At 46.2% G+C, this 14252-nt stretch overlaps 1 protein-coding gene across 2 annotated transcripts; it reads right to left on the bottom strand.

The window, feature by feature from the left end:
• Nucleotides 1-2658: 2658 nt before the first annotated feature.
• Nucleotides 2659-14202, bottom strand: LOC121542902 (serine/threonine-protein kinase LMTK3-like). Of its 2 annotated transcripts, none has more exons than XM_045208733.1 (11): nt 13613-14202; nt 10880-11028; nt 9865-10012; nt 9655-9728; nt 8856-8974; nt 7662-7749; nt 6607-6755; nt 6397-6481; nt 5336-5457; nt 4882-5031; nt 2659-4070 (listed from the first exon to the last, which is right to left on the bottom strand). In XM_045208733.1, exons 1-11 carry the CDS (start codon nt 13698-13700, stop codon nt 2660-2662), a joined length of 2583 nt encoding a protein of 860 aa, XP_045064668.1. In that variant the 5' UTR covers nt 13701-14202; the 3' UTR covers nt 2659. The 2 variants fall into 2 exon arrangements, with proteins under 2 accessions (XP_045064668.1, XP_041708443.2); XM_041852509.2 differs by having other exon boundaries at nt 10895-11028.
• Between the last annotated feature and the right edge of the window lie 50 nt (nt 14203-14252).

The raw sequence follows: 14252 nt of genomic DNA, 5'->3' as shown, positions 1-14252 counted from the left end.
TGAGGTTCATCATCTAAATTAGAGAACAGCTTAGCTATAAACTCATTGTTATCCTTGCTCTGTGAGTTATCAGACAGTAGTCGCGAATGGACTAGCCTCTTTTCATCTGACTCTCCCCTCTCATTGTGGAATATTCCAGAATCTTCTCTCTGTTCTGATTCTAGCCCTGTTTTATGTTCTACTTCATTCAGACTGAGATCGTTCTCTTGAATACTTGACATGTCTTTATATCCACCATCACTGTTTTGAGAGATATCCTGCACATGAGCATTCTGTTCAAGAACTGTCTCCTTTTCCCTCTCAATTTCAATTTCCCTTATTTGAAATCCTCTTCAAGGGACTCTTTCCCCCGGTTTCTCCCTCATCCTCCAATTCTGTCTTCTCTTCTATTCCTGTCAGCGTCCCCCTCTCTCCACCTCGTCCGCTGCTGGGTCTGGTCACGCTCAGTCCATCACTGCCCTTCCTGCTAAGCCCCTCCCCTTCCCAGTCACTGTCAGAGAAGTAGGCGGAGTCTCTGTGGGGGGTTTCTGTCCCCAGAACCCTCCAACCACCTGGTCTTTCCCCTCCAACACACGGGTCACCTGGAGTCAGACAGTCGGCTGAACTGGGGGTCAAAGATGAGAGGAATGAGTCTGAGGGGGTCATGGTGGATAGAGAGAGGTCAGAGGATGAGTCCCAGTCTGGGGTGGTGGGAGCGGCTGCAGGGCTCTTTTGACTTGGGTCTGACCTTCCTTCTTGGTTGATCTGTGAATTCTGTCTGTTGATTTCTAAATAGCTTTCAACATTTGGGTTGTGTGACTGACCATTAGAACAATGTGATGTGTCGCTCTTCATTTGACTGTCACAACCTTTTGAACTCTCTGACCCTTCTTCCTTGTGATCTTTAGATTCAATTTGACATGCTCTATCTGTTTCTGATGTCTCTGTTTTTAAGTCATGTAAAATTTCATCAACAACTTCCTGCTTCTGACATCCTTGCCCTGTATCTCTGACCTCAGCATCACCTTTCATTCTCTCACAATTCCTTTTCCCAACATTATTCTGACCCCTGCTCTCCGTCTCATCTACAGAAATAGGTGACTCATCATCACAGGGTTTCTTTTCAGATTCTTCCACTTCTCCAGTAACGCTGTCCTGAGATGAAGACTGAACTTGTGATTGTCTTGAGAGCTCTACCCTATCTCTAACTCTCTGTGTTTCTCTTACAGGTAAGGCTGGACCTACTGAAACGTCCTCCTCTGTTTTCGTACTGGGGGACGTTTGGTCAAGGAGGAGGCCGTTTTTGGGCTTTATCTCTGAGAACACAAAATCACCAGGCTGGGGCTGAGAGTCTGGGTGAGAGTTGGTGTCAGCGGTGGGATCTGTGAGTGAGCTGGGTGAGTCGTTGAGGCAGGTCATGTCTGTGGGAGATTCCTCTTCCTTTTTGACAGACTGCTTATTTGATCCTATTTGCAGTACTGGGATCTCAGGCCGTATAGTGACCTTTATCTCACTCTTTTTTGCACGTTTGGTCACTTGGGCGTAAATGGCCTCCGGTGCTGCATCGTCTTTGCCTCTGTTTGACGCACGTATGGAACTCTCTGATTGGAATCTGATGGTCTGAGAGGAGTCAGGATCTATGCATATTGACTCGTATTCTGGTGACATTGGAGTGGGTGACTGAGACAAGTCCTCGCAATGCTTGTTGGAGGCGGTTGCGTTTTGTCTCGATATGATCTCCGTCAAAAAGGTCTCTGCTGATTGGATCTCCTTCAGGAACTCCTCTCTGGTCATCTCTCCCTTCTGCGTCTCCTTCTCCATCTCCTGTGACTCTGACTCCTGCCTCCCCACAGTGATTTCGGAGAGGAGGGATCGGGATCTCCTCATGCCCCTGGAGTATGCCTCCTCGGCCTCGGCGTAGGACGGGAGGCCGGGGGCGCTGGTATAGGTGTAGGTGTAGGGACGCGATCTGGAGCCAGGAGGGTGGAGGAACTTCACCGGGTCTCTCTCCGGATCTCCCTCCATGTCTGCATCTGTCCTTCCTATGTCTGTGATCTCAGTGAGGAATAGATCTCTCTGGATGGATCCTTTCCTCACCCTCTCCACCTCTGTCCCCATCTGTGTGTTTCTGTCTGGCCCCCATGTCTGTTCTGCAGAGCCCAGCTCTGTGACCAACGACCGGGACCGACGCATCCCCCCTCTCAAGGGCTGGAGGAAGTTCCCTGAGCTCTCCCCATCCCTTTTCTTCTCCCGCTCTGTCTCTCCCTCCCATGAGGTCCTTCCCTCCTCGGACTTGGCATCATTTGACTCTGACACACTAGAGATCTCAGTCAGAAACAGGTGCATGGGGGATTTCTTGGCGTCGGTTCCGCTATCCGCCTGCAGTTCCGCGTCCTCCCTCCAGATGGCAGGCAGGATGGTGGCTAGGCGCGACTGGGTCCTCTTCATACCCCTGGAGAAGAGCTTGGCTGTGGCCGGGTCCGTATCCTCTGACACGCTAGAGGTCAGGACGGTCGTCCCTCCCCCACTTGGTTTCTCAGGGGACATAAAGGGGGAGTCATCCTCATCTGAATAGGTGGGACTGGAGGATGAGTGCCTCTCAATTCTGGGGACCCCGGACTCGGAGCGGGATATGTTACGGTAAACAGGGCGAAATACGTTCTGGCGTCGTACGGGAGAGTCATAGTCTTTTGAGCGGAAATTGGATGTTCCCTTTTGTGTTGTGCAAGGATGCTGCGCGCCGTACACCACCTTGTCGGTCTGAGTAGTCACAGGATAGTGGGTCTCTTTGAGAGTACATCTGGGGCTTACTGTATCTGGAGTAGCTACCTACACCATAGCTGTGATACAGGCCCCTTTGGGGCTTGTAGTGGGGTGGGAGAGGGGGAGGATATGTTTGGGGAGTGGGGTAGATGGGGTGGCTGGACTGGGGTAGGGAGGGGGAGAGTGACGGGGAGGGGGGCATGGTCTGACGAGGACGGTGGAACCCTAAGTGATTATATGATGATGGCAGGCAGCTGCCCATCAGAGGGTCCATCGTTTCTATCTTACCACTCATGGAATAGTGACCCAGTCCAAGCCCTACTCGGTGGTAGCCCAACGGAGGCGCAGGGAGGGGACGCGAGTGGAGATGGTTGCCCGAGGAGATTGACATAGAACGGGGCTTGGGAGGGAGGACAGGAGCCTGAGAACCAGTGGATGACCTTCTGTCTCCTTCACCCCCCTCCTCCTCATCATCATCTCCTAAATCCACCACAGAGAAGTCAGTCACTCTACTGGAGGTGTCTTTGAACTCTGCCACCCCAGTGTTGGGGACCCTTAGCTGGACCTCGCTGGATCGGACGGTCTGGATGGATTTCCCACCTCGCCCAGTGTACTCCTCATCAGAACTGTACGGTGCACGTTCTTTCCCCAGCATTCCACTGCGTATCTCCACTAGCTCCAGATCTCCAGGACACAACGAGTCAGAACGGAAAGAGTGCGTTTTCCCTTTAAGAGATGGGGACTTATCCTGAGGGGTGTGCTCCTCCAATCGGATGAAGTACTCGCTGGCGAGTGAGGGGCTACGTGCACTTATCACCGGGACAACAGTGGGTGTGTCCAGAGATTGTCTGTGGGAGGGGTTGACCGTCGGGATGGGCTGGGGAGGAGGAAGGGGTTGGTAGCCCCGCCTCGCATGGGCCTTCTCCCAGAAGTATTCGAAATTTAACCCTTTGCTGGTCTCCGTGACTGTCAGGATGTCGTCGAGTTCTGTGGAGGATGGGGTGATGCAGTTCCCCACGGGGTCCAGTAGAGGGTAGGAGTTCCCCCTGTCATCCCTCCCATACTCCCTCACTCTCTGTCGTTCACTCGCTGCAGCTTGGAAGGCCGGAGGACGGAGAGAATCCCACCGTCTCTCAAATGACTCCTCGCTCTCTCCTCTTCTTCCTCTCCCTTCCTCATACTCCTCGTCCTCATCCTCCTCGTCCTCTCCCACACTCCTTCGGGACATCCCTCGCTCAGCGGCCAAGAGGGAGGAGAGGAGGAGGAATACCTCAGCGATGGAGGGGCGTTGGGAAGGAGGGAGCCAGCAGGACTGCATTATCTCATACCTGGAAGAGGAAAGACAGGAAAGACAAACACAAAGAGAAGGGGGTTGGAAATGATGCAGACAATTACATTGATGGAAGCTAAAATCTCTCTGCAATATTAAAGCTGATCTACCACCCCAAAAAATAAAAAAATAAAAATAGAAGGTTTGTGGGGATTGCATATATTAGCTTTGACCTTAATGATTTATTGACAAACGAGGCCTTTAAAGTAACACATCTAGACAAGTGATCGACCACTTTCTTCATCAAATACATACAGTACCAGTCAAAAGTTTGGACACACCTACTCATTCAAAGGGTTTTTCTTTATTTTTACTATTTTCTACATTGTAGAATAATAGTGAAGACATCAAAACTATGAAATAACACATATGGAATCATGTAGTAACCAAAAAAGTGTTAAACAAATTCTTCAAAGTAGTCACCCTTTGCCTTGATGACAGCTCTGCACACTCTTGGCATTCTCTCAACCAGCTTCATGAGGAATGCTTTGAAGGAGTTCCCACATATGCTGAATACTTGCTGGCTGCTTTTCCTTCACTCTGCGGTCCAACTCATCCCAAACCATCTCAATTGGGTTGAGGTCGGGTGATTGTGGAGGCCAGGTCATCTGATGCAGCACTCCATCACTCTCCTTCTTGGTCATTACTACATGATTCCATATGTGTTATTTCATAGTTTGATGTCTTCACTATTATTCTACAATATAGTACAAAATAAAGAAAAACCCTTGAATGAGTAGGTGTGTCCAAACTTTTGACTGGTACTGTATATCATTAGAGAGCCAAAAGTCAAGAAACGGCCCACTGACCAGTAGTCAGCATGGGAGAGTTTGAGCCGTGGCTGGGCCAGGGTGATCTGCCTCTCTCTGATGACGAAGGTCAACACTTCCTCATCACTCAGGTGTCTGTGAGGCTGAGAACCAAACTCAAACAACTCCCAGATCACCACCCCCAGAGACCTGGGAGAGAAGGGAGAGAGGGGGGAGAGAGAGGAGAGAGAGGGGAGAGAGAGGGGTGAGAGAGGGGAAAGAGAGAGAGGGGAGAGAGATAGGAGAGAGAGGGGAGGGGAGATAAGTGGGAGAGAGAGGGGAGAGAAGTGGGAGAGAGAGGGGAGAGAGGGGGAGAGAGTTAGAAAATAGGAGTAGAGAGAGAGAGTTGGAGGATAGAGAAATAATCAAATTAGATAAGAAATACAGAATACAGCTTATTGAAATATTCAGTTTATTTGTCCGTTTTAGAGGCAGGTTGTGTTATGGTACGTACCACAGGTTGCTGGTCTTGGTCTGGTCAGTGAAGATCAGAGATCCTCTGTACTCCTCCAGCAGCTCTGGGGCTATCCACCTCAGAGGAATCCACAGCTTGTCTGGTGTTAGGTAATAGTCATCCTACACAGATAAACACCAACACACAGAGGGATGCATGGACTTGAAGATAAGCCATTAGGGACATGCAATACGTAAGGGATAATCAACGAGGGGTTATGCGTTCTCTGGAAAATAATGAACGACCTGGAAGCTGTGTTCCACGACACGCTAGCGGAGTGGAACTAACCTTCCACGGAGTTGCATTATTTTGCAGAGAACGCATAGAGCCCCGAGTTGATTATCCCTTTTATACCATGGCTATAATCTAAAATATTTACTGCTAGAATTTTTTTCATTTGCAGGTAGAAATGTGTTCAACATCCACTGAAGTAGCTAGCAAGTTCACTAGATAGAGACAGTAGTTGCCTTGGTAACCAAACAAACAGACTTTCTAGTTTTGCTAACCAAACTTGAGTCCTAGCTTGCTTTTATGAAAATCTAATCCAACAATGCCAATAATGTTTTCAATTCGCTTTTGCTTTCAAAAGCAGCTCAAGTAAGAACTATAGCCAATTAATTATACCGTGCAAATATACTGTGCATTATAGAGAAATAATGCACACTCTAGAATGCCCTTCAAGCCAATTAGAAACGAGTATTCAACAATAACATGGTATGATTAAGCAATAAGGCCCGAGGGGGTGTGGTATATGGCCAATATACCACGGCTAAGGGCTGTTCTGGATACAGCCATTATCCATATACCACAAATCCCCAAGGTGCCTTATTGCTATTATAAACTGATTACCAACGTAATTAGAGCAGTAAAAACAAATGTTTTGTCATACCTGTGGTATACGATCTGATATACCCGGTCTGTCAGCCAATCAGCATTCAGGGCTCGAACCACCCAGTTTATAATGTGGTATAACTAGTCTACAGATTGTGGTGGTTCAAGCAAAGTACATGGGTAAGCGTGCATGCATGTGCACACACACACACACACACACACACACATACCTTGTAGTGGTTGTGCGACAGCCCATAGTCTCCGATTCTGACAGTGAGATCAGAGGTAAGGAGACAGTTCCTCAAAGCCAGATCACTGGAGAGAGAAAACAATCATAATCCATTTATTATCAATCACTCAATTGCCAATCAATCAATCAATCACTGGAGCTATTGGAACCCCACTGGAGCCAGATGGAGCCAGGATATGACCTCACAGACCTGTGGATGTAGTTATTCTCGTGGAGGTGCCGCAGGCCTGAGGTGATCTCAAACGCCATCCTCTGCAGGGTCAGCATCTCCCGGGTCAGAAGGTCAGGGGTCATCCCATCTGACTTCCTCTGGGCTCTCAGGTACCTCTTCAGGTCGCCCTGGTAACATATCACAATTATAATTCATTTATTACAAGATCAATGAGTATTACCAATATCATGTACAGTATGTGATCCTTAAACCAATCAGAATAACAATTAACATAGTTTATGACTATGACCGGACATATCGAGCTATATATCAAGTACATTTGTACATTTATGCTGGAAAAATACCCTCTCCTAAGTGTTTTCCTGAACCTGGATGTCCTCAAAAGCAGAAGGGGAATTGGTAATGAGTTAATATCATTATAGAGAGAGAGGGTTGTACTGGTGGTAGGACAGGAGAATAAGATACTTAAAATGATAAAGGGATATGTGTTTCAATGTACAGAGGATTTATTGCATATGTTCTTCTGGTAAAGGGCTGCGGTATTGTTTTACTGCCCTCCCTGGTCGTTAATTGATCTGTTTGAGTCATTGATTGCCCAGAGAGTCCAATCACTTGGGATTTCAGGTCTCAATCAGTCTTTGATTAAAGAGCAAGAATGAAAGCAAACAAACAGAGGCAGCAGGTGTTGAGTGTTATGGCTGGGATAACATTATACTACAAAAGGCATATCTAAGTGTGAAACGTCACCAAGTATTTACATGGTTATTTGATGAGGGAAAAAGGAAACTAACCAAACATATGTTTCCATGTACGGAAGCTATAGTCTGGTGTTTGTCACTTAATTGATCCATTTGAATCATTTATTGACCAGTCACCAGACAGTCCAATCAGCTGGTTGCTCAGGTATCAATCAGTCTCTGATTGAAACACAATGAGGAGACCAAACAATCCTAGAGGAATGGAGTAAATGTATCCGTTCCAAAACAAAATGGCCTCTCTTTGGATCTCCTCTACAGTGGGCCCTCCACTTCTTCTCCATCCCATAATAGTAGTAATAACAACATGGCCCTCACCAACTGACAGAACTCCATGACCAGCAGGAAGGGAATGCTCTCGCTGCATTGGCCCAAACACTGAAGGATGTTGGGATGTTGGAGACTCCTGAAGGCAAGAAAATAGAGAGGGAGAGAGAGGGGGGAGAGAGAGAGGGAGAGAGAAAGATTATGAAACCGAGAGAGGCAATGCAGCAGAGGATATGCAGTTAAAGTGAGCGAGGGAAGAGCAGAGAGGGGGATAACATCTGGGCGCATTTGTTTGTGTGTGTTTACTTAGGTGGGTGTGTTAGTGAGAAAGTGAAGAGGACGAAAGAAAACAGACAGAGCTAGAGAGAGGAGGAGTGAGAGAGAAAGATGAAAGAGAAACATGTGTTTCTATATGTGACAGATAATAAATAGGTCAGACCAGTAGTCACCCACCAACATCCGGCACTCCAAGTTACAGTTCTAACATTGCAACACTTGTATGCAGCATGCAGTCTCTAACTACCAGCATCTCAATATGACACACAACAATTAAAACACATCTACTGATGTGACTTGGTCCACAGCACCAAATCAATCAGAGTGATATACAGGTTGGGAGTTAACTGTGAAGTTACTGTGATTTATATACACTGAGTGTACAAAACATTAGGAACACCTGCTCTTTCCATGACATAGACAGACCAGGTGAATCCAGGTTAAAGCTATGATCCCTTATTGATGTCACTTGTTAAATCCACTTCAATCAGTGTAGATGAAGGGGAGGAGACAGGTTAAATAATGATTTTTAAGCCTTGAGACATGGATTGTGTATGTGTGCCATTCAGAGGGTGAATGGGCAAGACAAAGGATGTAAGTGCCTTTGAACGGGGTATGGTAGTAGGTGCCAGGCGCACCGGTTTGAGTGTGTCAAGAACTGCAACGCTGCTGGGTTTTTCACGCTCAACAGTTTCCTGTGTGTACCAAGAATGGTCCACCACCCAGAGGACATCCAGTCAACTTGACACAACTGTGGCAAGCATTGCAGTCAACATGGCCCAGCATCCCTGTGGAACGCTTTCGACACCTTGTAGAGTCCATGCCCCGACTTGAGGCTGTTCTGAGGGCAAAAGGTGGTGCAACTCAATATTAGGTAGGTGTTCCTAATGTTTTGTACACTCAGGAAACCACAAAAACAAATAACTTAAATAAAAGTGTCTGATGACACAAAATGGCAGTTTCTCTGACCTGTATGGCTCAGACTCAGCCAAGAACTTCCTCTGCTCCAGAGGGCTGGCACTGACCCGCAACTCCTTCACCACGGCCTGGGAGGAGCTGCAGTCACACAGCACCTCCGCTAGGATCACCTGAGGGAGGGAGGAAGGAAGGAAGGGAGGGAGGGAAGGAAGGAAGGAAGGAAGGAAGGAAGGAAGGAAGGAAGGAAGGAAGGAAGGAAGGAAGGAAGGAAGGAAGGAAGGAAGGAAGGAAGGAAGGAAGGAAGGAAGGAAGGAAGGAAGGAAGGAAGGAAGGAAGGAAGGAAGGAAGGAAGGAAGGAAGGAAGGAAGGAAGGAGAGAGAGAGAGAGAGAGAGAGAGAGAGAGAGAGAGAGAGAGAGAGAGAGAGAGAGAGAGAGAGAGAGAGAGAGAGAGAGAAAGAGAGGGAGGGAGGGAGAAGGAGGTGAGAAGGAAAGGAGGGCGAGAGAGGAGAGGAAATGAGAGAGAGAGGAAGGGGGAGAGAGATGGAAGGAGAAAGAGAGATGTGGGACGGGGGAGAGGAGGGAAAGAGAGGAGAAGGAAGGAGAGCAAGGGAGAGAGAGGGAGAGGGAGAGAGGGGGGGGGGTATCAGAAATATAGTGGTGTAGGAAGAAAATATAACTGATGAGAACTGGTAGGAAGCCAACATTAGATTTACTGAGAAGCTGTTAAAAGGATGTGTCTTTTAGAGGAAACATGGGGTTGAGAGACATTTGGAAGAACTGCCAGATCCAGCTACCACCATTACATGATGACGTCACAACTGAGGGTGGAGGTATGAGATGGTGATCTCACCTTTCCAAACCAGCCATTTCCTATTTCCTGAAGGTAGTTGAGAGTGTGCCTACGGAAGTTCTTCGACTTAGAGTCTTTAGAGACAGAATAGAGAGGAGATGGAAAGAGAAAGACACATTATTTGGGGCTTTCTGATATTCATCATGCTCGTAATATTAATGTGTTATATACTGCCATCAGCTCCAGCTACAGAGAGTGGGCCTTAGTTACCTGAGCCATCCTGCAGGGCAGGGCAGTTAGCCCTGTCCCTGAGTGGGAGGGTATAGACCTCCGGGAGGGAGGGGCAAGAAGACAGACTGTCCTCCTGGACGGGGCTAGAACCCCCAGAACACTCCTCCCCCTCTGCATTGTCAAACTCCTGATTGGACAGGAAAGAACAGAGGAAGCGTGGAAGCTTTAGAGATATTGTAAGTTTGAAAAGCAGTAATCACCAAGCCTGGTCCCGGAGATACAGGGTTTACAGGTTTTTGTTCCAGCCCAGCACCAACACACCTGATTCAGTTTATCAAACTCTTGCTGATTACTGTAGTTGATTAGTTGAATCAGGTGTGTTGGTTCTGGCCTGTCCTGGAACAAAAGCCTACACACCCAAAGCTCTCCAGGATGAGGGTTGGTGACCGCTTTTCTAGTGGGTGTGTGTCAATAGTCTAAAGTGGTTTACGTTTCTAAAGAAATTGGGCAAGTGTAAACAAATAACTGGTGGGAAGACACCATATTACTTTCCCCTTGTTGCCTGTGTTTTCACATCAGTTTAGATGAAGGAGGGGAGCGACTTTAGATAATTGAGATGCACCCAGTGTGCTGGCTGAAATGTCACAAAGAAAGACCTATCTGGATTTATAATGAGGACACCTTTATAGTCCCTTTTTAAATCTATTAAATCTAAACAGACCCTAAGCTTTCTGGCTCATGCAACATCTGTAATACTTGTGGTAAAATGTGGTGCCGCACATGCAGCCAAAGAACCAATGAACCATCTAAAGATCACACATTCAAAGACAATAGATCCATAAAGGGTTTGAATGACGGGGATGCCCACTGTCCCTGTGGTGCTGGGCCCTTCCATGACAAATTAGGACATTCCCATACGCTATAACATTGTTACAGCCCTCAATGTTTACGGTTTCCCTAAGGGTGTGATATGAACCCTATATCCATCGATCTACACAACATGCATGCAAGACAGTGCAACACAATAGACAAGACGTGTGAATAAGTCTCTTACATGATGGAGACTTACATTGAATCCCACTCCTCCCTTCTTACAGCACAGACAGGTGAGGAGCAGTAAAACAAAGGAGACGAGCCCCGAGCAAGAGATGAGAATGACGACGTAGGGCGGAGAAGAGAGAGACGCAGCCCTGGATTGAGAGACTGAGATATGGCAGGAGAGAAAAGGAGCAGAGGAAAAGGTTAATACGGTTAATCGGCCAGATAATACTTCCTGAAGGAAACACACAGTTGTTAGGTCTGGAGTGCTGGTGAGTGGATGAGTGAGTGGGGGAAAGAGAGGCTTCAGAGAATTGGGTTGAAAAGGGTCAAAGTCATTTTTACATATTGAGATTGAGGAGGAAAACCATTGGAATTGTTACAATCGAGGTAAGTTTGAGACAAAGCGGAGGATCCCCAATGAACAACTGTCATTGGGGTTTTGGGAGAAGCAGGAAAAGGAAATTAACTTTGGAGGAAAGTCAGGAAACCATCTTCGGAATCAATAAAAGAGAGGAGAGATCGGAATTCAAGTTAAAATCAGGGAAGTCTACCATTCCGGTTAGGAAAGAAGGGGGAGGAGGGAGGGGGTACCAAAAAACAACATTCCTTCCAGGAAACACAGTTGAAAAGAAGGGAGGGGTGGCGTTGTCATTTTGGGGAAATTGATACCGGGGCCAGGGTTGGAAAATTGGAAAATAATCACTCAAATCAGGGAGGTAGTCTACCTAGGTGAGAAGGAGGAGGTTGGGGCGTTTTTTAGTTTTTTTTTGTACCTCAACTTGGCCGTTTGTGAGGAGCGAACCATCTGTGAAAAAGAGAAGGGGGAGGGCAGGGTGGTTAAAAACCCTTCACAACAGTGAACTACTTACTTGTTTGTTGTACCTTTAAAGTTTAAACCCTCAAATCAAAACCAGCATCGTTACAATTAAAACTGTAACAGAAATTATTGAGAAATATGCATATTTCTAGATGAACTTGTTGCCAATATTATTTGTTTTTCCCCATCTACAATTTTACAAAAACACTTCTCAAACTCCCAAAGGTGAACCTCTGAGTACACGTACTTGTCAATACACTTGCAGGTCAAGTGTCAATCCAGTACAGTACTTATGAATATCAACCACAATTTGAGCATTTTCAGTGTCATTGGTACCTGAAAACACAAGTACCAGAACTACTCTGTTTTCCCCTCATCATCCTATTCGATCATGCCCCGTATTCGTCACTACTTCTAGATATTGACTCACTATTACGACACAGTAATGAATAATGCAAAACCAAATGTACGTCTCCCCATCCATTTTATGAGATCATTGATTCCTGAAAGCATGGCGTGAAGATGCATCAACAGTCCAATAATAGTCAAAACAAAAGGCTATAATTGATGTTTACCCTGTTGGTAGATCAATGTGTAAGCCTAACTGTGATTAACAATTTTGGCACATCCTCTCCTCTGCCTCTCCACTCTAGATAGTACACAAATCTTACAGGGACGTCCAATAACACACTGAAAGGGAATCCAATCACAAATAGGCTTTTCTGATCAATGGAATATTTTCATGAGGTCATTCATGAGTGGGAAATGCAAGTTACCCTAAAAAATGCATTTATGAAGCGCTTTGAGCACTGCTTTATAAATAACATTTTTGAACATTATAATTAGCATTAAGGATGTGTTGAGCTCATAAATTATATGTTGTATGATTCCATCCTCCAATGGCTGTTTTCTGAGAAAAACCCTCAGACCTCTATGAAGGCCTAAAAACATAATGGTCTATGTTATTCTAACAAATGCAAGAGTATGTAAAGTATAAGTCAGAAAAGCTGCTAAAAGCCATGAGTATGAATTTTAGAGAAAGATACATTCATTATTGGCTCATCATAAACGTGTAATAATTTCCTTGACTTATGTACTGGACTGCAGGTTATGCAAGCCTATGGCCTGGTGGTAGAATTACATTGGAAACTGTTAAAATAGGAAAAACATGTTGGCCTATATTAAATTATTTTACATGAGTCTATGTAGAACACAATAATATTTTATGTAGCCTACCCATCGGCAGTATAGGTGCACAATTCCTGGGCAATTCTATTCTTCTATCCCTAGACAGCTGTCCAGACAGACACTGCATATAAATAGGTACACATAGCCGGGGCCTATTCCACCAGCTCCAGTGAATAGCTCTTATCAAAACAATACACCAGAACACCATGACTGCAAACTACAATACACAAACAAAACACTCTGCGATGCCTAATAAAAGGGGGACAAAATAAAACGGATCTTGTGGATTTCAAATGGAAATTCAAAGATGCTAATTTTAATCATTAAACCCAAGTGGGCTTATAATAGGTTTGATATACACATGAATGATACAGTGGCGATTAATTTAATATTCATTGGTCGAATTCCCGTTTTCACATGCCATCGATGCTATTGATAAATATCACCGAAATAGGGTCGCAGATCCTACCGAATTCTCCAGGCTACTTGATGATAATAATGTGGCCATTGTCTTTTTGACTTCATCCCAGTGTTATAAAGGCATATAGCCTACCATAGCCTAATCATATCAGCCAAGAAATATAAAATATTTCGTATTATTGTTATGAGGCTGTGTCAGTGTGGTTCGGCCGTAATATTTCCCAATACCTATTTATAACCCTCTCATCTATCCCCTCTCCCTACCCCCCTCGCTTCTTTCTCCCAGCTTCAATATCATTCCATCCCTCCGACACCACTCACCTTCTCTCTGCGGGGCTCCAAGGGCTCTCTCCGGGTTCAAGTACGACAACATCCCCGCCAGCACTATCACCCAGCAGTGTCGTCGCATCGTCGCGGGATCCACCACGGCACAATCATTCGAGCGATGCTTTCGGTCTTCTCCTTCTCTCCGCTACCGTCTCCTGGTCTGGCGCTGTCTTCCCCCGCTAATAAAGAACGTCTCCTTGTTGTTGTGTTCCCCTCTTCCCCTCCTCCGTTTGATCCCCCTCTCCTAATCTGCAACTAAACACCGTGTAAGAGACGCTCTTTTGTGCATCCCGTCCTGCCAACCCAACCCATCGCATATCAAATCCAGAACCGTTACATTAGTGGTCTCTCGACAAAAACGGCGACGAAAACAACAAATAACCCCAATGAGGTCAAACCATCCGCTATTTTTCCCGTTTCGGCTCTTTCCCCTCCGACACCAGTGTGAGGGCGACTGTAGTATTTTTCTCCCGTTAAACTTAGGCTACGTCAGACAAAACTGAGCTTGCATTATCATGGTTCGCCCGCGGTTTCATGCGAGTGCGTCGGTCTCGCTTCTACCTCTGCTGTCTCGGGCCGATTTATTTTTCGCTGCTTTGCGTCTATGTATGTATGCACCTGCTAGACAATTTAA

This window comes from Coregonus clupeaformis, chromosome 28 (genome assembly GCF_020615455.1).
Source record: "Coregonus clupeaformis isolate EN_2021a chromosome 28, ASM2061545v1, whole genome shotgun sequence".
In the NCBI taxonomy this organism is placed as follows: Eukaryota; Metazoa; Chordata; class Actinopteri; order Salmoniformes; family Salmonidae; genus Coregonus; species Coregonus clupeaformis.
Note: the sequence above shows the minus strand (reverse complement) of the source record. Positions and strands in the feature narration are given on the sequence as shown.

What these genes read in the sequence shown, in the direction of transcription:
- LOC121542902 (XM_045208733.1), bottom strand. Translation starts at nt 13,700, where the DNA reads ATGCGACGACACTGCTGGGTGATAGTGCTGGCGGGGATGTTGTCGTAC. An exon ending in GAAATGGCTGGTTTGGAAAG is followed by an intron (nt 8,975 to 9,654) that starts GTGAGATCACCA and finishes TCCCTCCCTCAG; the next exon opens with GTGATCCTAGCGGAGGTGCT. An exon ending in CTCTCCCATGCTGACTACTG is followed by an intron (nt 4,071 to 4,881) that starts GTCAGTGGGCCG and finishes TTCCTCTTCCAG; the next exon opens with GTATGAGATAATGCAGTCCT.